At 36.4% G+C, this 27,525-nt stretch overlaps 2 protein-coding genes across 4 annotated transcripts in view; one reads left to right on the top strand and one right to left on the bottom strand.

Annotated features, from left to right (window-relative positions):
* The window catches only part of Tdg (Thymine DNA glycosylase), a 226,898-nt gene that overhangs the window by 96,441 nt on the left and 102,932 nt on the right, over positions 1-27,525 (bottom strand). Inside the window, exons 1-2 of one of the 2 annotated variants that reach the window (XM_089868959.1) lie at positions 2,684-3,190; positions 2,445-2,524 (exon numbers count right to left, since the gene is read on the bottom strand). The exons of the other annotated variant lie outside the window; for it this stretch is intronic. The gene's annotated coding sequence lies outside the window, so the exon portion shown is untranslated. Of the gene's footprint in view, positions 1-2,444; positions 2,525-2,683; positions 3,191-27,525 lie in introns of those variants that run through there. 2 annotated transcript variants of the gene reach the window in all.
* On the top strand, positions 16,865-25,767 carry LOC149691638 (serine/threonine-protein kinase pim-3-like). 2 transcript variants are annotated; one of them, XM_089868942.1, is made up of 6 exons: positions 16,865-17,333; positions 17,584-17,801; positions 17,893-17,940; positions 18,762-19,125; positions 21,785-21,961; positions 22,942-25,767. In XM_089868942.1, exons 2-6 carry the CDS (start codon positions 17,649-17,651, stop codon positions 23,139-23,141), a joined length of 942 nt encoding a protein of 313 aa, XP_089725068.1. In that variant the 5' UTR covers positions 16,865-17,333; positions 17,584-17,648; the 3' UTR covers positions 23,142-25,767. The 2 variants fall into 2 exon arrangements, with proteins under 2 accessions (XP_089725068.1, XP_089725067.1); XM_089868941.1 differs by having other exon boundaries at positions 16,867-17,333; positions 17,698-17,801.

Consider the following 27,525-nt stretch of genomic DNA (forward strand, 5'->3'; position numbering starts at 1 on the left):
CAATTAGTCGGCGAAGCCAAATTGATTCGCGGAGATTATTAATAAGGATGGTTAATTGCGACCTTGAAACCTTCGTTACTAGGTTACTATACTATGTTTGTAAATTAACGCTTAGCAACTGCAGCGTGCATGGTTTAATTTTGCCAGATAAACTATAGGATGTAAGCAAGAATAGTCTAAAAAACCGTAGACATTTCAAGGGAAATTTAATATTAATTCGCTTTGAATTTCAGATCGGTTTAGTATATATAGTTCACAGTTGATCGTTACTTTTATTTAACCTCGTTTGACCTTTTGATTATAAGAGATAATCTAGATGAATTGCCTAAAAACTGTTGAAGGAAAACAATTAAATTGCTCTGAATTCAAGATTAGATCAGTATAGTATACAGTCGTTTCAATTTTTGACCTCGCTTGACCTTTAATTATGCAAGAGAAACTAGGACTAATGGACCAAAAACTGTAGACATTACTTCCAAGAGAAACAATTAAAGGTTTCCATTTTATTTTGACCTCATTTGACCTTTAATTGGTCTAAAACCCCCTGACATTTCAAGGGAAACTATTAAAGAGCTTCGAATTCAAGACGGGTTCAGTATAGCTCATAGTTGAACGTTCATTTGACCTTTAAAGTGAGGAAATGTATAAGATGCGCGCTTCTAAATCCATCACAGAAAAGGAAATCGACTATCCGGTGCAAAACAAAATTAATCCTTTAACACGCGGTGCTGGTAGACAGTCATAAATAACTGACAAGCGGCAGCTAGCTAGCTAGCGAGTTAAACACTGAATGACTGACTACAGAACTGTTATATTCTCTCGGATATACACTCAGTATCAACTCTTATATCTGATATAATGTATATTTGGGAAAGGATAACAGAACAGACAGGAAATAAATGTCGCCCTTCTCTTTATCGTCACTTCCCAATCTCTCAGGGATTTTACGAACGTTGCCCATCACCGTTCCTACGTTCTTCTATACAGGGTGTTTCTGAAATTAAGGGTAACGTTCTTAGGGGAAAAATCACTTTAGAGTCGAAAATGTAACTTCTATGACATTTTGCCGTCCGAAACACCGTTTCAAGTTAAGATTGGAGCATTTTACGGATGACCCCTTAAATTTAATGAAGAAACTGAAAGACAATGGTTAAATGCTAATTTAATTAAGGGGTCATCCATAAAACACTCCAAATATAACTTGAAAACGGTGCCCCTTGTGGGAAAATGGCGATAGAAGTTACGTTTTTGACTCGAAATGGCTCTTAATTTCTGCTAGATCTATCAGAAACACCCTGTATAAACTATCTTGGGAAGTTCCCCTTAAGGAGAAGGGTTGGTTGTAAATGGGTTTTATTCGCCGCCACCACCGCCTTTGATACAGACGCGAAAGAATACCAGGGAAATTATAGGTAATACGATGTCCTACCCAAGGGCAATGTCAAAATCCAAGCAGCTTGCTATTGGCAACAACGGAACAAGTCCTTTCAAAGAGGTGAATGTGCACGGTATACAACGCTATGCAAAGAACATTGATATCCAAACAACTGGCAAAAGTGGAAACCCCGTGGAATGAATCAGGGTCAAAAGGTCAAATTATATTCGTTGATATTAAAGTAAAACTCATTCTGGTTTGACCGTAACGCTATGCTAATGATTTGACACTTGTTATCGTTTCATACATAGTCTTCAAACTAGGAGAAATCATACCATTTACACAATGATTCCAGGCTACTTGGACGACAAAAATGCAGACTACTTTGTCCTACAAGTAGCTTGGCATCCTTGTGTAAATGGTATGAATCCTCCTAGTTTGAAGACTATGTATAAAACGACACCAAGTGTCAAATCAGATTCCGGTTACTTGTAAAGTCTTCCTAAGTACCGACACCTAGAGGGTTTAAAGATTTACGTATTTGATGACTTTTTAATTACACCCAGAATATTAGGACGAGTTCAAAGATTCTTATCAGTCTTTATAAAAAACAAACTAAATAAGCCAAAAACGTTAGACAGTAGTTGCTTCTTGTTTGGCAAGATTCAAAATTTTTTAAGAAACCAGCTCTCCATGTAAAGACAGAGAAAGATGTGGCAAGGACTTTTAAAATATTTGGGCGACCTTGCTTTTTAGAAATTTCAACGCGTGTGTTATTATATTAGTGGGATGTTTTGAAAAAAAAAATTGTAATGTACATTTTCTAAAACTGAGTTCACGAAACTTTCACTATAAAAGTGTAAATATCGCGTTGGTTATATCGTGTGGGATGATTATTTAGGCCCCCAAAAGCACAACCAAATAAGGATGGCGCAATGTTTTCCACCCCAAAACAAACAAACACAATACACTTATATCTAATTATAACATGGCCAAGGCTTAACGTCTTACCTTTTCTAGCAACGTTTTTAGGCTTAAATTTAATTAGTACCAGTAAAATTGGGCTTGCATTAAGCAAAAGTCGATGTATTTAAGCCTTTGTTCGTATAGAATGCGGTGCATAATGTAGATGAAGTCACAATGAACTGCCTGTAAAAAATAATTGCGGGAAAGTTTTTAATTAGCAATGTTTGAAAGCCAAGGCTTAGTGACCTTGACCTTTATAGCACTTTTAAGACCTAATTTGAATTAGGTCTGGAAAGTGCTAGGCTAATTCGAATTAGTAAGCATTAAATTAAGTATAAACACCTTGAAATTAGGCTCCTCTTCATGTTTTATGTAGTATAATTCATCTTGAACGGTATAGATTTCATGAGTCATGACTCTCATCACACCGGATGTCCAAGAGGGGGCGTGAAATTAAGACATAAATTATTATTAGCCTACTTGACTGATCAAGGAGGATAACATGGCTAGGAGATTCCATTTCGCGATTTTTAACAAATGAAAAAAAGAATTAAAATCATTCATGGTGAAGAAAATTGCAATCAGAGATTGTTTTCGATGTGAATAAGCGGGGTTATTGAAATGTTATTGATTTTTAACAGAAAACAGGAAATAAATTGGAAAAAATTCTTTTAAAAAATTTCATTTCGTACGTTTCATGACAAGAAAAGATCTAGGATACCAGTGTCAATGTTCTTAGCCCAGATATACGGCGTAGGGTAAAAAGCTAGGTTAACGAAAGACCATGTAAAAACAGATTAAGGTATCACGTGTTCGAACCCATGAGTGCACCACGAAATAATTCCAAGAAGAAAAAAATCACTTAAAATTGAAGAAAAAAAGACGATTTTTCAATTTCAAATCGATCGATACATGTTTAAGATTAAAGGGAACGCGACACTATACGGTTCTCGTAAATGTCAGAATGTAGAGATGACAGAGTTTTCCATCATCAAGAAATGCCTAACTTTATCCCTTTAAGGACTAAACAAAGGGATCCGAAAAATAAAAAAATGGAATTAAATGAAAACATTTTTGCGTGTATGTTTTTATGTCTGGTAAAGATTAAAATAAATTCCCTTTTAATCCAGATTATTTTTCAATTTTTCATGGGGAAGATAATACAACGAAGCCAAAATCAAAGTGATTTTTTTTTCCATCCCCCTATTCCCTTCAGTCGGTTCTTAGACTAAAATATTCCTTATTAATGTCGAAACAATCTGAAATAATCCCTATCCGATATTCTAGAATTTATATTCATGTAGGCAAATTGTTGGTAAACAAGATTGAAGTAGCAAAACCCGTATTAACCTCAATTTTGCAATGTTTGACATATTTTCAGATTAGTTTAGTTTTATTCACCGCCCCCTATATTATTTAGCGCTAATAGATGAGCCAGTTGAGGCTAATACGAAGTGAGCTAAATATTTGATAAGCCTTAATTAGTTAATTAATTTAATTTCGGGCGCAAATTCAGCTAGACCTGACCTTTGTTTTCAATTTTTAAGATTTCCCGCGCTTTTTATTCCTCCTAACGCCACGTGCTTTGAATTTGAAAATACATTAAGATCGTTAAGCCTTGGCTTAAATTTAAAATTTTGAACGCGATATCAAAATACTCGTTTAAATAAAATAAAGCCACGTTAAGCAGGTAAACTATAAGGTTCTTGGAATTAACCGAAAATTTATATACATATATATATATATATATATATTTAATTCCCCGTTGCGAACTTATTCTGCAACATTAGCAATAACAACCCACGTAAAATCAACTCGTAAAAGTCCACAGGAATATTTCGGGGAAAATTAAAACTATTTGGGTCTTCATAAAAGGGGGATGAAAACGTAATTACAAAACACCTTTTTTCGTCAAAAGAAAAATTATGCAATCGTTAAGTTTAATTCCTCAAATTTAAACGAGAAATTAAGGAAAATAATTAGTAAATATGCTAATTATAATTTAGGGTAGGGAAATTGATAAAATGCGTGGGAATTTAACAAAGAAATATTTCAACTTCCGCCTGCAATCAATTTGAAGCAATTGAAATACTTTCAACGATGTAGTAGCAATAGTTTGACGTCACTGTTGCAATTCCGAGTATAAACTTTAATTTAAATTTAAGTTTAAACTCGAGAGACTCGAATGGTGCAAACATTAACGTTTCCGTTATAATTCTTCGAAATACTAATGAATAATTAAATATGCTTGGGTTTCAGTAATAGTAAGGGATACTATGTCTCTTAATGCGGAGCTCGTGTTTCCCGGAATACGTCAAAGGATTTAATTCATTTAAAATTAAACTTCAATTAAAAATTTAAGTCTCTTAATTCAACGCAGTTCTTGAAACTTGCTAATCTATTTCAAGAATTCAGGATGAAAAATGAAGAGTGTTCCCATCTTCCCACAAAAACAAAATTGTTTTTCAAAACGATTATTTAGACTTAGGCGAAAATTGTTTTTGTTATTTTAAAAAAATCTTAAAAACCGTTTTGAGAAATACACCGTTTCCAACACTTCAAAAGAAGAATAGAAAATTTTAAAAAGAAATCCTTGGTGCAATTGAATTAAAAATAAAATTGTTTTTGGCGGTAAATTTTCATTGGTTTTCGAGGAAACACTTCAGGATCTAAGCATTTTAACCTTTTATGTCTCTTTGGGAATATTGGATAGCCAGAAAAGTAGATAAATTCGGTGATTTTTTTATATATGGGAATAGATTCGTGGTAAAGCTATTTCCTACGTTTTCTCGGTAGCCTGATTTTCCTGTAAGCCATTCACCGACAAAGGCCTACTCGTTTAAAACCACAGGGTCGATTGTCCCTAAGGCCAAAGATGCAAGCATTGACACTGAAATCCCTTAATATCCTTAACCCTGCAATGCATCAAAAGTAAATACGATAATGTAAAATTACGGACTCGCTGACATTCCCTGACTTTCAAAGGTTTTCCAGGACCTCCAAGGACTTTGCCAACCCTGTTAAAGGCCACTTTTATAAGGTCTGGTGTTTGACCGACCTTCTAACCCTTATGGAGCTAACAGTTCTGACCCTAAAACGTCACACCCTTCTATCTCTTACTGGAGTTTCATCCCCCCCCTAACGGTTGGAAACAGTATTCTACGCGCAAAAATGCCAACCAGAGGAGGGCTGCGTGACGTCAGACTATCTCTTCCCCCTAGCCAGCTGTTAGCTTCCTATTGCCTTACGACAGGCTCACATGTGGAAATGTCTTCAAATGGACCAAATTTTGTGGACTGGTAACATCGAAGTCCTGTCTAACGTCTTTGTTGCCCAAATACCCAACACATGTTCCGTTTTAACCCTAAATCAAGCAGACGAAACTGCTCGGCCCCGCCCCCTTTTGAAAAGGGTATAGACCTATTAACGTCACACCAAGTTACGAACGTCTACAAACAATTTCACACAACTCTCTTCACACACTGACAAGTAACGTTTGTTCTTCACTCGTAGTTAGGTGGCCTACAAAACTGTATGATCCATTCGAGAAGGGTTTCAGGTAAATAAGAGCTCTTTTCTAATAAAAGCAAATTCCGGGAAAACTCTCTATTCCAGATAAAAAGGGATCGAGTATCCGATCCAGGAAAAAAACGAAAAGTAGGCCTAGTAGATCTTTTCCTACGAAAATCACTACTTCAAGAAAAAGAGAGTGATGGCTAGTGGGAAAAATGATGGAAAGGCTTAGCAAAAAGGATGTAGTGAGAATTTAACGTCACCAGAGATTTAACTTTAGAAGTAGGAATGGAGAACAGAGTAATATGGGCGCGCGTCAAAGTCCCGGACCCCCTTCTACGGGACGAAGGGGTATGAAAGAAGAGGTGGGTCATAGCGACAGAGGTAAAAAGGAATTACGGGTATTTTTCGCCGTCTCCGTCAGCAACGTCATCAAAACGTAGATATGATTTAAACTTTTCGTTACGTGTTGGTTGGAGGGAGGGGCTCTATACTGGGTGGTCTATGAGTCGGAATAACTGAAGTAAATACTAACCGTTCTCCATTCCTACTTCTAAAATTAAATCTATCCCTGACGTCACGTTATGGGCCAAAAACTTAACTTCACTCCCATAGTAACTTGTTTAATATTTTGGTTGATTTCGTTTTTTCTCTCTCATCCCAAACCACTGCCGGCTGCTTCAACGTTACTACGTAGGAGTTAATTAAGGACTAACTAAGCCTTGGTCGTGTCTGATGCTGCTGATAGTAAGGGCTGTCTCTATTTAGCTCGAAAAGAGATAGACGAGAGAAAATCACCAGCACCACAACCACGACGACGTAACCCCGGAAAAGAGATGGGACGAGATATTACTTACGCGACACACAAATTAATTAGACAACCCCCCTCCTCTCCCTCCCTCATTAACAGATTGCGGTCGGTTTGCTTGGTTCTTTGTTGTTTGTTTCGTTGGTTCAATTTTTTAAGGCCGTGATAAGGGGATGCGGCTAATTAACACCGATAGTGTATCAAAGACGAAAACATTTAAATTTTAAATTAAAAATAAAAATAAAGGTCAATGGATTTTGAAAAATATCCACAGCTGTTTACTTGTATATTTTTTCTCAAAGAGTTCTTTGATGACGTAAATTTGGATAACTTTGAATTCAGTTTTAATTTAATTGGGACTTGAAGAAAGAAATGACTTATACAGGGTGTTACAAAAGTGAGATTACTTATAGGACCGAATTACAGTGGGATGGTTCTATGGGAAATAAATTTTGAGTCGAAAATGTTGTAACTTCTATGACATTTTGACCTAAGGGACACCGTTTACAAGTTATGATTGAAGTCAGTGTTTTAAGGATGACCCCTTAAATTTTAGTAATAAATTGAAAGACAATGATTTCTTATTTATTAAATAAAGGGGTCTAAATCATAACTAGTTTATAGAGTGTCCCATAGAGTAAAATGTCATAGAAGTTACATTTTCGACTCAAATTTGATTTCTCATAGAACCATCCCATTATAATTCACTACAATAATTACACTTCTCTTAACACCCTGTATATAAGGCAATTAAACTGCCTACTTATTCAAATTATAAGCGGTTAGTAAGTAAAAAGAACCAAAAAATAACCGAATTTAATTATTGAAAACAAACCATGCTTTTCTTTTCTATACGAAAAATGAAATTATTTTTTTTTTTTTTCATTTTAGAGATAATATAAGATATAATTTCTTATAGCTAAATAAAAAAAAATATGAAAGATTCAGACGATATTAAGTCGAATGGAAAAATTATTTCTAGAGATCCTTCCCATATGACAATCTCGTGCCTCGAAGTTCCGTCGTGGTAGTACACGGTACGAGACGATAGGAAACAACAACATCATAGCTCGTGATATTGAATGAGACAAAAATTCCTTAATGCGTATATAGTAATTACTACTACGAGCAGGCAACCAGGATCGTTATATCACTGAATTGTTAAGCCTTTTTTGTTCTTAAAATATGTTATTAGTTCAGCGTCTGCAAATAGTTAAAACCTGGACGGCGGCTGGCGACACTGACTCACGTTTGAGAAATGTCTTTTATGGGGGTTTTTTTTGTTAACGGTTATAATATTTAACATTAAGAATCGTAATGGTTTTCAGTTGAAGCAGCTGTTTAAGCAGCGGCCAAGTTACTTACACGCGTCAGAATTTGGGCCTGTTTTAAAATGATTTTCAGCAAGGGGTATTGCGTAACAGTTACGACTAAGTTATTATCAAAAATAAGGCCTAAGGGTTTAATTTAAGTACGGTTCGTTTTAATTATAGAGGGTGTTCCAAAAAGGATAACTATTTGTTCGAAGTACATACAGTGGGATGGTTCTATGGGAATAAGTAAATTTTTAGTCGAAAATGTATGTAACTTCTATGGCATTTTGATATAAGTGACACCATAAAAAAGTTACGATTAGAGTGTTTTAGGGATGACCCCTGAATTAAATTAGCATCGTATTTCAGATTCTTGCTTAAATTTAAGGGGTCATTCGTAAAACACAATAATAATAACTGTAAACAGTGACTTTTAGGGCAAAATGTCATAAAAGTTGTACATTTTCGACTCAAAATTGACTTATTCCCATAGAACCATTACCCTTTGTGGAACCAAGAAGCGATATCTAGTTTATTAGGGAGAAGGTATAAGGTGCCTAAGTATTCGCGCACCATAGTCCCAGTTCCCCTTTCAAAATACAAGGGGGGACGTAAAAGGAGGCCGGGCTATTTCGCGTCTCCTCAGTCGGAAAATATGACTGTAATTTTCGTCATTCGCATCGCCGCGCTGACGTGAGTTTTCAAGAACCAATGAGATGACACTGGTTATAATTTAGAGGCGACGGGGATTAACTCCGGACCTACGTAACGTTTGGACTGGAGATAAAGCTAGAAATGTGGCGAATTTATAACTTCTCCCTAATAAACTAGATATCACTTCTTGGTGAAACACACTCTTTAGAAATTCGTGAGAAAAGTATACTGAAATTTTACGCTCTAAAATGGGGTATAGTATTAACACCTTTTAACCGGTATTAGAAAATTACATTTGATGCTGCAAACAAACATCACTTTCGAGTTGTTTTTTTCCTCATCAAAGGTTAACAACATAAAATTCCCTTGTCAAAAGAAACCGTCGATGTTTTAGAAGGTATTTCTTATGCGCTAGAATCGGGTTGGGTGATAAGGAGGAAAAATATATTGCAAATTTCTCAGAAAAAATAACTTTAGCTTCGGTATTTTTTATCTGGAATTTAGTGTATTTAAAAAGGCGGTGCGTGGCGGTAATTTGCGCTGATCTCAAGTTTCTGGTATTTGAAATTAGTGTCAAATATTTTTGCGGCCAAGTAACGCCAATCCGTCGCCATCAAATTCGAGGTATCAAAAACCGAAAGTACAAATTTCCCACAAATCCGATCTCATTACGTATGGATGGATACCCTCCCATTTCTAGCTACAGTTCTAAAAACCATAATTTTTTGACATTAATAGTATCAAAAGCAAATATAAATAAATTAAAGTGAGGTATATTTGAAGTGGATGAAGTTTTTCCTAGTGTCCAGTATGATATAGAAGAGGCAACGCCACCAGTCGAAGCCCGATTTCACTACACATGAGCGTTAGGCTAGCCAACTAGCACTGCTAGCTCTAGCGGTGTTTCTTGGCGCCAGCGAAATAATCCAAGAAGGTGATCTCCCCCGCCCCCTCCCTGTGGTGTTCTCTTCTCAACAAGAATTAATGGAATACTTTGGTTCATCATTACCGACTTACTTTCCATTTTTCTCTATTTGTCTATGGTAACATATCTAAATGATATCCTATATGGCGACGTCGTTAACTAATCTTAATCGATGACAGTCTGGAACCAATATCTCTACTTCTTCACGACAGAAGAGTGTTACTTAACTCCGCGTCAAAAAGCCAACAAAAAACATCAGATTTCCTTGTAATACCCTCCCGACTTGTTTCTCGGAAAATGGTGATTGATAATCAATAATCAATAAGTTTTAACAGGGTCATAATTGTTTGTAACATTTTTTCAAGAATCTCGCGTAATTAATTTGATCAAAATGACGTGTTTCGATTCCAAGAAAATAATTCTAAGAAATACTCTTTGTCCCTTTTTGTCAACAGAAATGATTTGACCTAGCCTATAACCTTATCCAACCTCATCTGACACGTGGCATCGTAGCTTAGTTAGTTTTGTATTTTAAAACTAATGTCTTCAAGTCTAGTCTGGTTTTAAATCTATAGTATAAGCCTTTTCAGAAGACACATCTTTTGACTGAACTAGATGGGTCAAAAAGTTCAGTCAACAAAAATTGGTCAGTGATGAATTTTTTAATTTGGTGATTCAACACAACTCAAATTGTTTACTCAACTCAAGTTGACTCAACTGAATGAGTCAAATAGTAGTATGGTCTGAAAAGGTCTTTACAAAACCGAAGCTATTAAGTAAAACCATTTAAGGATCGACTGACAATGATGACAACAACTGAACCGAAAAGTAAATATTGTTACTGGCGTAACGACTCGAGGCTTGCTTTCCCAACAACAATTTAAATGAAAGACAACATTCCCTACAATTAAATTAAAGGTTTCTATAACTCACTATTGGCAACTGAGCACGCAGACAGACTATAGCTCCTAACCCTTTGAAACCCAAGTTAGTTTAGGATCATCTCTTACAGATGAAGTATATTGTAATTCAAGGCAACAACTACAAAATGGTCTGGACTTAACGTAGTTAAGTAATATGTCTGGAGTCGTCTGGCTCATTTGCCAAGTCCTATATTACATACAGAGTGTTTCTGATAAGTATGCCATAAATTAAAGGGTGTCTTCTTCTGCAGGTCAAACTGAGTGGAAGGTGTCCGAGAACATGCGGTCTAAAACATTTAATTACGGACGGAGATTATGGGCTCTCAGAACATTGATTGGCTACTAAAACAAGGAAATTGGTAACTAAATATTGTAGAACAGGGCCGGAAATAAGCACAGGACACTGGACAATGTCCAATAAAATTTTAAAATGTCCCATAATTTTTTCAAAAACTAAGGGGGCCACTGGACAGTTTGACCAATAAATTTTCCCAAGTTTTGATAGCTTGACTATGGAGATGCGACACTATTTTTGCACACTCCAGTGGACAATGTCCTATAAATTTTCTAGTCAAACAGGGGTCACTGGATACATGACCTATAAGAATTTTTTCTTATTTCTGGCCCTGTTGTAGAGCCCATGTTCTTCGAGACACTTTCCACTCAGTTTGACCCATAGAATACGTCCTATAACTTATGGCAGACTTATCAGATACAACAGGCTGTATTATCGTAACAGACACTATAACTTAATAGCCGTATCCGACTTCATGCGTGCATACGTATGTCTAACCAACATTTAGTGGAATATATATACAGCATTCGACTCGCCATCACCGTCCAGACTGTCCGTGGGTCAGATTTAAAATGGATTAGGGGTTAGGGTGACTCATAGACTCCCCTACATGGTCCCCATCCAAATGGAGATTCGTTGTTAGTAACCAACCAAATTTGATTGAGTTAAAACTAAAAGAATTTCCCTCTCCCGACCCAGACCGTCCAGTTGGCGGTCCCTACATTGACGCGACTGACCAAAGGTTGACCTTTGATAGGCGGGGAGATGTTTAAGCTAGGATTCCCATGAATTTACTGATTCTTATCATGAATATATCAAATCTTATAAACAACGACGCCTAGACCAAACCGCTTTACCTAGATGGCTGAAATTTTGCAAGGTCATTACTTGTAAGTAGTAGGTACGCAATGGAAAAGATTTTTCTAATGCGCCGCCATCTTGAAAAATTGCGACCAAAAATGTAAAATAAAAACATTCTTTATGGAATAACGTTGGTTGAACATTTCAAGTTTTCAACAGATAGGTTCCCTACATCCCATAGACGGGCTTTATGGTAAACTATTGGGGTTCGATTCGCCGCCATCTTTCAAAATGGCGCCCCCAAAAACTAATTAAAAATGTCCCGAGTGCCTTTGCTGCTTTAGTTCAAAATAAAACCTCGTAGAAAAGATCCTTGAATATGTGTTTACGGATTTGTTATTCATGGGGTTATAACCTTAAACTGATACGAGTTATTTTTCCCGTCAAAACAGAAAGGACTTTCAACGGTGGTAATTCTTACTCATATAATATCGGTAAACTTTGTTACTAGCGGGGAAAAAACCAAATATACCGTCATGTTTGGAATTTATCCTGTTGTTTTCGAGGCTTCGTACATGGTGCAATTTTATGGAAATGTACCAGTGATAAGAGAGGTTTCCGTTCAAAGTATGGTGTTTTTCAGTGAGGGTATCAATACTATTCCGGTGGTGGTATGAGAATGTCGACCTATCTTAATTTAGCGTGGACGCAAAAGTAAAGAAAAGGTTGCGATATGCCAATACTTAAGAAAACAATAGAGTTTCGCTATATATATTATCATATTAGTCACTGTGTTTTTCAGAATACAACGGAAAGGTTGTCTGTAAATATGTTGTTCAAATAAATATCTGATAACGCTGCCAAAAATATCAGATTCAAATATCCTGACTTTCACGGGTTTCCCATGACTATTTAACGTGACTATTCAGGCAAAAAAGGTTAGTATATGTTAACAGCAGATTTTAAAATAAAATACCCATCCTTTGTTCAAATCCTTATATCCTGACTTTTCTCAAATCCTTAAAATTCTAAGCCTTTGTTCAAGTCCTTAAAATTCCCTGACTTTTGTTCATTCAAATCCTTAAAATTCCCTGACTTTGTTCATTCAAATCCTTACGATTCCCAAACTTCAGGATTTTCCTGACCGCATGGCAACATTGTATTACTATAAACAGTCACCGAAATCAAATGGAGCCCCTATGAGAAATTAAAACAAAGGGATTTCCCCAAACAATTACGAGCTAGTAAACTAAATAACGCATTGTTTACACTCATAGATTAATATCTTGCGCCATAGTTACAGTCTAATTGGGTCGGCCCCAATTAACTAAATCACATTCGATCATTAAAAATAATCCATAAATAAATAGTCTGATGAGGCGTCTCGTATCATTCGGCCTCAGATTTTTCGTTAAATTTTTCCTCTGCAAACATATAAGACAAATATTAAAACATATCATTAACAGATCACGTGCGTATATTAATATTTTTCGAGACGTAGATCGCCAAGATGGGGTCTTTTCCTATTCGTAAACAAAATCAAAAAGACCCTTGACTAAAAAATTAATTACAATTAAATTAAAAATCTTCAAAGATTGGATCCCGAAATAACCTTAATTAACTAATTAATTAATTAAAGAGGACCAAAGATTGAGGGTATACATCGTTTTTCTCATTTTAACGTTTGCTGAGAGAAGAGACGGAAGTCTCAAATTTCATCATTGAAGCATCTCTCAAACTTAAAAGGAAATGGCTTATCAGGTCCCCCTCTTGTGTAAACAAATACCGACAAATACAGTTTAAGGATTTTTGCGATATACAGTTTTTTTTTTCTGTTCTGTTCTGGAGAGGTTTGCAGTCGTTTTCTGGTTGGGTAAATGGATCCCGCCAATTTGACTTCACGCACGTGACACGAGAGTTTTTCCCGTCGTCGTTTGGCGCCTAAAAAGCTCGTGCTTAGCTCCGAAAGGAACCGATGTCGTCGTTAAGTTCACAACGATGAATTTTTTTTATTTTGTCTCGCATTCCAACGCCCCCTATCTCTATCCGCTGTTAAATAAAAACTATATCGCCTTCTAATATCTCAATCCTCCGTCTCTGACATCACTCACTCCTCTAATAAGATGTTACGGTATCAACACGTAACCTTCTCCGACGCCTAAATGTCGCCCATTTTTAAAGGGAGGATCAAATAAAATCAATAACAAATATTTATCAATTTGACTAAAACTTTATCTCCGATGTTTACCCCCTTCTCCTAAGCCAAATATCAGCGATTTTTCCCCGTCTCAAGATGAAATAACGCGTTCATCTTCGACAAAAACCACCATTTTACCTTTCTCCTTAGCCTAAAATCAATACAAAACACCGTTTTCCATTTCAAGCTAAGCCTAATTAAAATAAAAAATATTCCTTCTAAACATAATCCAAAAAAAAAAATACTCTTCATCCTAATTTCATTCCCCCATCTCTTTAAGCCTAATCTCATCCAAAATTACTCATCTCCAAAGCCTAATATCATCCAAATTATCCATCTTCTAAGCCTAATTTTATTTCCATTCTCCCAATCCAAAATTATTCTCTATTATTATCATCTATTAAGCCTAATTTCACCGTCATTCCCTCATCTCCTAAGCCTAATCTCATCCAAAATTACTCATCCATAAGTCTAATTTCATTCCCACTCCCTCATATCCTTAAGCCTAATTTCATCCCCACTCCCTCATCTCCTTAAGCCTAATTTCATCCAAAAAATATTACAAAACAAATTAGAAAAAAAAAAAAATTTCTAAGCCTAATTCTGGTGGTTTTCCTATCTCCCTTTAAACTCTTATTACAAGGGAAATTACGGGGGTGCCGCGGGTAGAACGATCTTCAAAATAGATCGATTAAGTCAGGAACGAAATTGGTCTTGGCTTATATAAAGTCAAAGCGCTTCCTCCTTCAAAAGTCAAGTCTTTCATCACCACCGTGTTTGACGTCATTCCTTCTAACACCACGAAAATACGTAGATAGACTGGACATAAATAGCCAATTAAATATATGACGTCGCTATACTCGGTTTAAAATTAAATTAATTATAATTCAGCTAGCGTATATTATCCAATATTGAAAACAGTCCCAAATTCGCTACAAAACAAACGCTAAATTCAAATTTAATTAAACACTCTTCTAAAAACCCTAAACCTTGAAAATATTTCAAGAGTGAAACGGAAAAAAAACGTCAACATAGAGAGAGAAAATAAAAAGGGAAAAACCCGATATGTTGTAATGATTATGGTCGTAATAACAAACTTTAAACGGATTGCGTTTAAAGGCCCTTTAAAAGGACGCGGATAAAATTAAAAGTTACTCAAATCCAATAAACAATAATATTTTGATTCGAAAAAGAGAGAGACAAATAATCATAATTGAATAATACAGCCTTGTATTAAAAATCCACTAATTGATACATTTTTGATTTGATAGCAATAACATATACTGTATAGTTCCAAAATCGAAAATAAAGGGGTGGAGGTTAATTTGATGATGTCATCAATGTTTTAATTAGTTCGATATGATCGTGTTGACGTCACACAAGAAAGATTTCTACTAATTATAGTCTTTAAGTTTCTACCTTACCAAAATTAAATTGAAATAAAAACAAGGCGCTAATAAACTATATTCTAACAGTTTGGCATTCATGATAGAATGAATTAATATTCATTAATAAACAAACATGTATCCATATTAAGTGTGGCTCGTATAATCGGCCTAGTGATCCACTTTTATACGGTGTGAATTGGGGTTAAACAGATTTGGCCCTGCCTTCAAAATACCTGAACCAGTTAGGTAAATAGATACAAAAAGTAAAAGTGAAAGGGTTAAATGTTTGACGTATTATACGGAAAAGTGAAAGTTTCCCGCCTTATTTATAAATTGCCGCGATATTGCGGCGCCAGACTTGTAATAAAAAAAGCTTTTGGTGTATATTATATTGTTATGATCATGATATAAAATTTCTGAAAAGTGTAAATGCCACGTTGTTTAACGCGCCTGTATAGTTTTGGCGGGAAAATGTAGGGCGGAAAACGCGGACTTCGGTCACGTGGTTTAACTATTGTATGGGATCGTCTGGAGCGCGAGCACGACTGTGCACGGGCAGAAGGGAGCGGTTTGCTTTGCGACCGCGCGCTTGTGGTTCAGTTTCACCCTGGACAACAGGAGCCCGCCAAAAACCCGGTGTGTGTGTGTGTGTGTGAGAGAGAGAGAGAGAGTAAACCCGGCGGGAAAAGCCCGGGAAAAATCTCTATGTATGTATATTTAATTGAAGAACCCGGCCCTAAACTTATTTTCAATGCCCTATAATTCTACTTGTTATTAAGCTACTTAATTTGGACTAGTTGTGGTTTAAATAATGTTGTGGGTTGTTTATATGGGTGTATGCCAGTTTAATATTCATGAGTGAAATGAAATTTTAAACCAATAAAACGGGGAAATTATGTAAGGGCACTTGATAGTAATTAGCCTTGACAAAATCCTATTAAAAGTATATTTTTGTCATTGAATTTAGTCAAATCTACCCTAAACCTTGACCTTTTGAGTAATTCACCTACTATTTTTGTTTCGATGATATCATAAAGATTTCCAGCTTCGTTCTACTTGGACTCCCAAGTAGCTACTTTCGCAATTTCCCCAGAAAATACTTAAGTCACCGCGCGTTTGATTCATAAACCACACGGATGACTCTTAAGTCCAATAATATACCAAATGGCGCCAAAATTTCCCGCCAGAGACCGTCACCGCAGCGGCGAAAAAGGCGCAAAATATTTCCTCGCAGAGAAAAACCTAGTAAAATTCGTAACAGATTTTTCCAAGCATAGTTGCCACGTGGGCGCGAGGAATCTACGTCGAATCTTCCCGACGTTTCCCCCCCTCTCTTAAGCCTAACATCCCCCTGGGTTGTTCTAGACTATAACGTCATCGCTACGTATACGTCGTTTTTCACTACGCACTAGGCCCTTGTGTTGGCGGAAAATCCGAGGCGGATTTGCCCCTGTTTCGTTATAAAACCTTTATCGCGATTGGCTAATTCTACGAAGACGCGCGCGCTCCAACGTCGCCCCTCATTGGCCGACGCCTTCTACGGTTACTACGGGAATATATACTCCGAGATATACAGCCAGAGCCGAGTTCTGCGTGGTTTTACCCCATACATGTAGACCGAATCACCGAGGCAAAATATTGCGCGGGGAAAAGTAGACCCAGAGAGGTAAATTGGAAGCGTTCGCCTCTAGAGCCTCCAAAACTAGAATCGTTGTCGAGCTATTCGGTACGGACAGTCATGTCTCTGAAATTTACTATTTAAATCTCTTCTCTTAAGCGCGTAACGTTGAGCTACGATAAATATAGGGCCATCATCGGTTCTATATTTCTAAAGCTTTACTAAAGTTAGGTGCTTAGGAAAAGCCCCCGTTCGCGCGTTGCTTCATTGAGAAAAATATCCGTGTTCGCAACGTTCGAATAAATAATACAACTAAAAATATCAAGATTCGTCTTTTTTTTTGGTTTTTTAACCGTTATTTATATATATTTATCAAAAACTTGTGTGGATTTTGGCGGAACTAATTTTTTTCGCGCCTTTTTTGGATTACTTATAAACTGTGTGCGCTTCGGATTTATTAGTGTGCGGATTCCGCGAATCCATCGTCATGTTGGCGAGGAAAATTCCGAGTTTCAACGTCTTCTCCAACGGAAATACCAGCGAAAAAGAACGACCAGGTAAGAGAGTAACCATCGTCTCCCGCCAATCCGTGGCGGACGCGCGCGGGAAACTCGAGGCTTGTTTCCCGCGCGCTCTTTCCCGCCAAATGTACCGCCCGTCTCTAAAATTGGCCAGTAAAGTTTTCTACGGTCAAAAACCTTCCATTAGTGATATCTTTTCCATTGAAAAATGCGGGGAAAAAAGCCTTAAACCTAACGCGTACAAATGTAAACAAAAACTTAAAAATGGAAAAATACATTAATACAGGTTTTTTAAAAGAAAATTTGACTGTTGTGGCTAAACGTAAATATTGAGATTTGTCAAACGGTGAAATGGATCTTGTATGTTTATTGAGAGATATCCCCGTTTTTAACCCAAAAGCCGTTCGAGAACCGTTTGAAAAAGCCTTCAGAGTTGGTCCAGTTTTGGGCAAAGGAGGCTTTGGTACAGTCTACGCTGGTACGAGAATCAGGGACAATATTCCCGTAAGTTTCTCACTCTTTTTAAACGCCATAAAGTTTACGTATTTAAAAACCCCACCACACGTTCTAATGTTTATTTTTTTGTACCCAATAGGTTGCTATTAAACACGTTCTACGTGAAAAAGTTACAGTTTGGGGACAGGTGAGTTTCAATTTCTCGCTCGCATCTCTAGTTAAGGTTTCAAAAATTGAGGCCGACTTAAGATTGGAGGGACGGTTTTTTTGATTCACAACATCGCTATCTAAGAACGTAACGTTTTTCTGTAGAAATAAAAGGGCAAGGGAGTTAGCCCTCCCGCCATTTGGCTCCCGCCGGAACTAGCTAGGCCTAAACCGTAGCAACACGAGCTGACGGCATTGACCGTATTCTCCCGCTCTATTCCTCCATGGGTGCCCCGGGGGCGGTCAAAGGGGGTCGCGCGGTAAAAGAAGGCGGGAGGGCTAGGATCGCAGACGCCGTCGCCTTGGCTTCGCGCCAAAAAGTCCTACTATACGTACGGATACATGGCTATCGTAAAACGTTGCTCGATTACGGTATGCGCCGAGAGGGATGCGCGTGAGCAAAAATGGCGGGAAACGATCTCGATGGCGCGCGGGGCCCCAGGCTGCTATGCCGGAGAATCGGGCCAACTAAGAGGGGGAACGAGGAGGAGGAGGGGTTTGTTTTGAAATCAATACTAAAAGCTAGCCTAGGCCTAGTTTTTATACGAAAATGACCCAAACCGAACCGGTGTTATAAACCAACCCAAACAACTCTTTAAAAAAAGGTTTCGAAAAAATCCTTGGGCGATTTTTAAAAATTCACTTCGTACAATCTGGGGTCACCTAAATATCATAGTGTATTTGGGGCTAAGGCACACGTTTATCAGCTAGAAACACACTTTTCCCCGGGGTGTTAGAAAGCCATAATTGGAAGTTAAACACGATTCTAACGAAAAGGTATTGCGTCTATTTGCTCTTTAGTTAAACGGATGCAAAGTACCGTTGGAAATATGTTTACTAAAGAAAGTGAACGGTGTTGCTGGTGTTATTCGAATCTTGGACTGGTACGAGAGGCCAGATGCCTATATCATTATTATGGAAAGGCCGGAGCCAGTGAAAGATCTCTTCGATTTCATCACGGAGAAAGGGGTCCTAGAAGAGAAGATGAGCCGCCTTTTTTTCCGGCAAGTGGTTGAAGCGGTCATCGCGTGTCACAAGGCGGGCGTCATTCACAGGGACATTAAAGACGAAAACGTCCTCGTTGACCTCAAGACTCTTCAGCTCAAGCTCATCGACTTCGGGTCGGGCGCCTTACTCAAAGAATCCATCTATACCGATTTCGATGGTAAGAAATATCATTTATTTTTTTTCCATCCATCTATCTCCATCTTTTCGCTCTTGAGCTTCCCCAGGAGAGAAAACACGCTTCACCCTCCCTTTTATTTGGTCCACAATTGGCGCGTGGGGTGACGTTTTATCTTCGGCACTCCAGTTTCTAGGCGCGTGCGTCCTTTCCACTTTAGCGCGTGGGACGCAACCAGATCCGCTCTTGTCCTTCCCTCATTGTAGAATTCAATTTGGCCTACTTTTCGCCTACGCGCCAGCGTAACCGGCCTACTATCGCGTATCGCTTCTGATATCCTCTTGTTAAGATTGGCCTATTTTAGATCTACGCGCGCGCACTCGCTTCTTAGCCTCTTCCAATCCCTTTGAGATTTTAGCACCTTCAAAATTGGTATACCTCTATTCATTTCGCCTACATATTGGCCAACACGCGCCTGCGCGGCTCGGCATCTTCCGTCCTTGCTCTTGAGCTTCCCCTGGTCTATTTTTGGTCTACTCCACGCTGGGCTCTCCGCCGCGTTTCTCTCTTGATCCCGAGCGCTTATAAATTACGCAACACTTAGTATTTGGATCGGCAGGGCGTGGTTTTTTTTCTCCCGCGGTCTTGTGCCAAATGAGTTGTTATGGCTTTAATTAGAACTCATAGTTGTAGTAAAGTTAAATACCATCCTAAAATTAACCCCAATGATGCAAGTAGCGATAATTTTTGGCGCCACTTGAAGAAAAAGAGAGAACCTAGATTCCCCCCCCCCCACTCTCCGAAACCTTTTGCGCAATGGACAGTTACCAAAACGTAAATATACAACAAAACATCGCTCATACTTGCGCAATAAATGATGAATTTACTCGCAGAAAAATTGGGAAGTAGTGGATAAAGCGTTTAAACTCTTCCCTCTATGATAAAATACCATTAGCGTCATCATAGCGTATTAAAATATAACAGTTCACGGCTCATCCTATTGTGTTACCCCGTTTTCAACACATCGGGGTAACTCTAGGGTAACACCCCTCTCTCTCTCTCTCTTCAGTGGCGACCCGTATCCGCTATTCTCCCCCCCCCGCGCGACCCCCTCAATTTTACCCATAGCATTTCTGTTGGGGGGGGGGTTGCGGAAAGCATCGTGCTCTAAGGAATTCTTCGCGCACGCGCACCTAACGCCGCTATAGGGGATGAAGTTAGAATATCCGCCTTTGAACCGGGCTTCCTTTCTCGTGACGTCAGTCGAATTCCCAGACGCTATTGACGCGTTTGGCTCGCTGCCAACTCGAACTGTCCCATCTCCCTTCTCCGCTTAATCTTTCTTCGTTTGGACTAAAGGTTTTTGCGCCTTTTTTCCCCCGAGTTACCAACCGGACATGGATGGTCCTGGAGAAATACCGCGTTTGAATTTAATAGTAGAGCCAAGGCCCCCATTGAAAAATTAGGCTTAGGTGTAAATTTTTAGACCAAAATGATAAACATTCCTCGTGGTATTTGCGTGCATACAGTGGCAATTGCCCGCCTTGACTGACCATGGAGTAATAATAACACTGACTGGTGCTCGCCATAACGCCATAGGGGTTATCCCCCCGGACGCTCTAGCGAAGATTTAGGCTTAGCTAATGGTCGGTATCGGAAAAACCCGGTAGACATTGGATGGAGAGCAGTCCCCCCCCCTGTTTTCTCTCTCTCTCTCTCCTTCCTTTCTTTCATTTTCCGCACTAGCCAAGAGAAAGGGAAATAAAGCGGGGGGGATAGGGAAAAGCCCCCGGGAAAGAGGAGAATGATGGGGGAAAGCCCAACCCACGTACGGTCGGAAAACCACCACCTTCCACCCCTCCACCCTTGTTATCGATCGATATATCCACTTCCCCGGTGCTGCTGAACTCGGCCTTCCCTCGTTTCGTTTTTGAACTGAAAAATCTCGCGCCAACGAAAGATTTTTCCTTTTCCCGCCTTTTCGTTTCTAAGCCTATTTTTTTATATTTTTACGCTTTTCAAAAAAGGCTTAAGATTTTTCATTTTAGTTTCATACGCGAAATTGAAAGAAAATTACCCCATCGTGTAGTAGTAGTAGTAGTCCATAACTTGGAAGTAATAGCGAGTTATTTTTAAATCAATTGTTGTAGTTCGTTATTCAGTCTAAAGATTACTATCTATGGACATTTGTTTTGGCTGGAACGTACAATGTTTACATTTTTGCTAGAGCAGAGAGAGAGAGAGAGAAAGCGGGAAATCTGTCCCGCCAGCCAGGCGATAAAAGGGGTCGATACTTGGAGAGAGAGAGAAACTTATACAATGTTTTAAAAATGTCTGGCAATAAAAACGGGAACGCGCGGGGAACAAATCTTTTTTACCTGTACCCCCGAAAGAATTTATATAATATTCGCGAATCGCGTGCTCGAAAACCCTTTACTTTTAAAGTAATAGCACAAACATGACTACGTTAGTTAGATTAAATGGGGGGAAAACGCCATACGGTGCTGCTAGTATCTCTTAATATTATTCATTCAATATTGGTGAACGGAGTATAACCACCTTAGTTTAAAAATATATATTTTCTATTAATACTCCGTAATTTTTTTCCTCTTATTATAATAAGAGGAAATTTGAAATTTTGTTTCGTGAGATTGTTTCTACATGGTCCGTTTTTTTTTTCTTTTCTTTTTTTTTTCTATAGGAACGAGAGTTTATAGCCCACCAGAATGGATTCGACATAATCGTTACCATGGTGGCAGTGCCACGGTCTGGTCGCTCGGCATCCTACTATTTGACATGGTTTGTGGAGATATTCCATTTGACCAAGACGAACAGATATTAAGGGCGGAAATCAACTTTAAAAGACGGATTTCGCCTGGTAAGATTCAGTCTTTTTCAATTTAACTTTGGATTTATTTACGCTTTCGAATTTCGGCACTCCCTGTTTGTTTAACTGTTATCTCTAGGTGATAGGGTTAGTTCAATATTTGGCCTCTTTTGTAGATTAATCAAATTTTTATATGGATTAAAATTTGGACTATTTTTTCTAGTTTAAATTTTAGATCTTCCAAATTTGGACTATTTTTTCTAGTTTAAATATTAGATCTTCCGTATTTGGCCTATTTTTCCTAGTTTAAATATTAGATCTTCCGTATTTGGCCTATTTTTCCTAGTTTAAATATTAGATCTTCCGTATTTGGCCTATTTTTCCTAGTTTAAATATTAGATCTTCCGTATTTGGCCTATTTTTCCTAGTTTAAATATTAGATCTTCCGTATTTGGCCTATTTTTCCTAGTTTAAATATTAGATCTTCCGTATTTGGCCTATTTTTTCCTAGTTTAAATTTTAGATCTTCCGTATTTGGCCTATTTTTTCCTAGTTTAAATTTTAGATCTTCCGTATTTGGCCTATTTTTTCCTAGTTTAAATTTTAGATCTTCCGTATTTGGCCTATTTTTTCAAGTTTAAATTTTATATCCTCCGTATTTGGCCTATTTTTTCAAGTTTAAATTTTATATCCTCCGTATTTGGCCTATTTTTTTTTCAAGTTTAAATTATAGATCTTCCATATTTGGCCTATTTTTTTTTTCAAGTTTAAATTATAGATCTTCCATATTTGGCCTATTTTTTCTAGTTTAAACTTTAGATCTTCCGAAATTTGGCCTATTTTTTCTAGTTTAAACTTTAGATCTTCCGAAATTTGGCCTATTTTTTCTAGTTTAAACTTTAGATCTTCCGAAATTTGGCCTATTTTTTCTAGTTTAAATATTAGTTCTTCCAAATTTAATTTTAATTGAAACAAGTTATCTAATCAGATCTTTCCTATTTTTCTTTTCTTTCTCTTTTGAAATAAAATAGAATGCCAAGATCTGATTCGAAAGTGCCTCTCAATTCGACCTGGTGATCGGCCATCGTTAGAGGCTATCCTTGACCATCCGTGGTTAACAGCCAAACTAGAAAGCAGTACCATTTCATCCAAAATTCCAGTCTTAAGGCGCAGTTCCGTCGACCAACAATCTCTCGACCAAGCTTCGACAAGCAGTCAAGAAAGCATTTGATGATCCTTTTCAACTTAGGATTACCAAAGACTTTTTTTTAATAAACAAATAAGTATAAATAAATTTATAATTATTAGACGCTAATTCGTGTAAATAGTAAACAAACAAAAAACAATGGACAAAAGTTGGACTAAAACGGGACGGGATGGACACAGTTTTTCAAAAAATAAAAACAAAACCCCCGTAGAGGAAATAAACCAAACAAACTCGGTTACGCCGCGCGTCGCGTTATGTAACGGTGTCGGAAACAAAACACACATTGTTTGTTTGTTTGTTTTTCCGAGGATACGAAGAACAGTAACAGTCGTGTTCGGGTATACCGTGTTCGAGTCAAAATCTTTCTAAAGAACATCGATACTTCTAAAGGAAGGGAGGGCTTTGAAAACCCCCTCTTTTCCATAAAAAAACATAAACTATATTTATCACGCGAATAAAACCAACCCAAAAATGGACTTAAAATGTCTAATCTGGTCTAATATGTCTTTTTGAGGTGAAGTTTTGAAAAAAAAAAAAATTATAAGTTCCTGTTAAAAAAATATCCAATTTTCATTTTGTTTTGAAATGCAAATATTACTACTACTACTACTACGTAAGCATAGCTTTGCGGTTGGTTCGTTGGTTGGTTTAATTAACGATTGGTTTCAAATGAAAATTTGATAGATTTTTTTTAAAATTTATGGAGGGGAAAAAAATATCATGAATTTTTTTTTTTTTTTTTTTAATAAATTAAGTTGGAATGGAGAAAAAATTAAATTTATTTAAAATATATGCCGGGAACATTTTTTCCCCCTTTCATCTTAAAATTGTGGTTATACAAATACCAACAAGTTAGTTGGTGGTGGGTTTCAAATTGAAGCCTGAATCGTTCGTTACCATCGAAAATGTATACCACATTTTAGTAACATCCCTTCGAAAAAAAAAAAAAAAAAAAAAAAAAATTCAAAATTTGAATTTTTTTCCTTCCAAAAATTTAATTAATAAAAAGTTCGGCGAAACCTAAACTACGCGTCGAAAACAAATGGAAACTCAAAGTTTCGTCATTCATTCATTCATTTGTTTTTGTTTTTTTTTCTCATCATTTCATTTAAACCAAAAATGAAAAATTCGGACGATTTATTTAATAATTAAAAAAAGAAAAAGATAGTATCCGATTTTTGCCAAAAAAAGAGATCGGAAAGGAGTTAAATATATATATATATTAAATTTGTTCCAACTAACCATCGTCAACATTCATTTCATTTCATGTATATTTTTTAAATGTAAATATTCATTTTCAAACAAACAAACAACCCCCCCCCCCTTCCCTCTCCCTTCTTAAACAAACAAATAAATAAACAACCGCAATCCCTCAGGAGAAAGCTTCTCAGACAATTAATTTATCATTTTAACATTAACTTTAGTTTAATTTAGTTTAGTTAAGAAAGACGTAGGCAGAATATTTATAAAAAAATTGGGAATTTTTTTTTAATAATTTTATTTTAGAAAAAAAATTATTCCAATTTTTAAATATTTAATTTTAAATAGTCCTTATTTCTCCCCCCCCCCCTTCCTTATTTAAAAAAAAGGTGTAGTATATACGTATTTACTTTATTTCACTCCCCTCCCCCCCCCCAAACAACTTTCTTCAGTGTTAATATCCATCACAAACATTCACTTGTATATATTTCATTATAAAAAAAACCCCACTATCCCCCTAAAAAAAAACCCCATTTCCCCCCAAATGGATTATATATATATATAAAAGAAAAATTATATATGTATTAATAAATTAGTGTTTTTTTGTGAGAGAGACAGAAGAAAAAGTAAAAGAAATGACCCCAAAAAATAAATTGTTTTGACTGGAAGAAAAATTTAAAATTTTGGGTGGGAATATACTAATAAACGAAGTAAAGCTTTTTGTCAAAGATTTAAGTTATTTTTCACGCGTTAAATTATTAAAAAAAATTAATAACGATGGACAGAGAGGATAAAGAAGAAGAAAGGCGTAAAATGTGTTTAAAAGACTAAAAAAACAAACTTCCTTTTGGTTGTAAATTTAACGACATAAATGGAAAAAATATTTAAAGACAGACAACTTTACCACTAACGTGTCTTAGGTTAATAAACTATACCTCCATCTTAAACAATTTTAAGTAAAAAAAAATGTCATATTTAATTTATTTATTATTTTCCGCCTCTCTTCCACCCGAAATAAACAAACATTATTTTAAACAAAAACCAAAATAATGTTTAAATTTTTCAAAATAAAAAAGCTGGGGATAATTATAAAAAAAAAAACTAAAGTATTTTCGTTACCGAAACTCAAAATTTACAAATGAGAAGAAAAAAAAAGTAAAATAATAATTCTTGATTTTGTTACGAAAAAACAACTACAACTAAAAAATTCTCCTGTGTAAAAAAAAACAAATTTCGGGTGAAAAAAAAATTGAATTTCTATTGTAAATAACGGTTTCTTATTCCGAAAGACACGAAAAAAAAGTTGTCATTTTTTTCTGTTTTTGTTTGTTTGTTTTCGATGAAAAAAAAATGCAAACAAGTTGTACACACTACCTTGAATAATTTATAAAACTGAAAAGTATTTTTATAATAAAACAGTTGATTTTCATTTCCAAAAAGAAAAAAACAATTCTGATTATTTCTACATTCTCTAAGCCTACTTCAAATTGGGGTTAATACTAAGCTTACTTTAAATTAGGGTTAATACTAAAAAGCCTACTTCAAACTAGGGTTAATAATAAAAAGCCTACTTCAAACTAGGGTTAATAATAAAAAGCCTACTTCAAACTAGGGTTAATACTAAAAAGCCTACTTCAAACTAGGGTTAATACTAAAAAGCCTACTTCAAACTACGGTTAATACTAAAAAGCCTACTTCAAACTACGGTTTTACTAAGCTTATTTTAGCTAACCCTACTTCAAATTAGGGTTATTATTAAGCCTATTTTCACTAACTTCAAACTACGGTTATTACTAAGCTTATTTTATCTAACCCTACTTCAAATTGGGGTTATTACTAAGCTTATTTTAGCTAACCCTACTTCAAATTGGGGTTATTATTAAGCTTATTTTAGCTAACCCTACTTCAAATTGGGATTATTATTAAGCTTATTTTAGCTAACCCTACTTCAAATTGGGGTTATTATTAAGCCTATTTTCGCAAACCCTACTTCAAATTACGGTTATTATTAACTAAGTCTATTTTCGCTAAACCAACTTCAAATTAGGGTTATATTAACTTATTAATCCTATTTTCGCTTACCCTACTTCAAATTAAGGTTACTATAAAATATTTTTAATAACGTAAACAAACCCACTGAGAACACGTTTAACGTTAAGCCTAATTAAGAAAGAACAAAACCCACCAATGATAAATTATCTTAAAGGTTAAGCCTACGCGCCCTTAGTAATTATATTACTTGTAGTTAATTGCGCGTTGACCGTGATGCCTAGCTTACAAAAGGGAATGTTTTCTGACCTTAATGAACAAAATAAAATCTCATTGAAAAAACCTACGGAATAAAACCCTGAGCTGCCCTAACCATGTGGAGTTGTAGAGTAGGCTTCAATTTTCACATCAAGCTCATTTTAATTCAAATATAACCCAAATATTTCACTTCCCTGCCTATCACTTTACTGGCTTCAATTCGACAAACGGGACAGTAAAAATGTAAACAATCAGAGATTGAAGTCAAGGCTTTTTAGGTGTAAAATGTCAACTACATAACCCCTTTATTGGAGAGTCTGTCATAAACGAAACTAGGACGTAAACTAGGAAGTAAGGTAACATCATTTTAAATTCCAATCAAATATCTCATTTATTATTTAAATTAAACAAGCCTAAAACCCTACCTTCGTATGAATTGCTTCCTTCTAATTTAATTTCTTTTGAAAAAACGGATAAACACACTTTAAAATCTCATAATTCTCTCTCTCTCTCTCTCTCTCTCTCTCTCTCTCTCTCTCTCTCTCTCTCTCTCTCTCTCTCTCTCTCTCTCTCTCTCTCTCTCTCTCTCTCTCTCTCTCTCTCACTCTCTTATTGACTTAATTTTAATTGAAATAAAATTCCAATCAAACTAGTAAATAAAAGACTTAATTCCTTCTCGTGAATTATTTCCCCTTTTAATTTCTTTATAAAACGTAAACATACTTTTAAAGTCTCTTTATAAACTTTGCGTAACCTCGTAATTTTTGGCAACTTTCTATACCCGTACCGTCGTCAGTTATTCGGCCCCTTTTACCGTATTTAAACCTTCGCAAAATAAAAAGCCACACTGTCTAGTGCCAGCATATCCTTACCAGAAGGATGTAACAACTATACTACAACCTAGTAGCAATCATTTAGTTACGTTGAAAAGACCTTGTTAAATAATAGAATAACATATCAT

The sequence above is a fragment of the Phalangium opilio genome, unplaced genomic scaffold (assembly GCF_054372755.1).
Source record: "Phalangium opilio isolate 3A_F unplaced genomic scaffold, DU_Popi_V2 ptg000025l_1, whole genome shotgun sequence".
Taxonomy (NCBI): domain Eukaryota; kingdom Metazoa; phylum Arthropoda; class Arachnida; order Opiliones; family Phalangiidae; genus Phalangium; species Phalangium opilio.

Bases quoted from the DNA above. Each gene is read 5' to 3' on its own strand.
- LOC149691638 (XM_089868941.1), top strand. From the start codon at position 17,264: ATGTTGGCGAGGAAAATTCCGAGTTTCAACGTCTTCTCCAACGGAAAT. The intron at 17,941-18,761 runs GTGAGTTTCAAT...TTTGCTCTTTAG, and splicing joins AAGTTACAGTTTGGGGACAG to TTAAACGGATGCAAAGTACC. The intron at 21,962-22,941 runs GTAAGATTCAGT...GAAATAAAATAG, and splicing joins TAAAAGACGGATTTCGCCTG to AATGCCAAGATCTGATTCGA.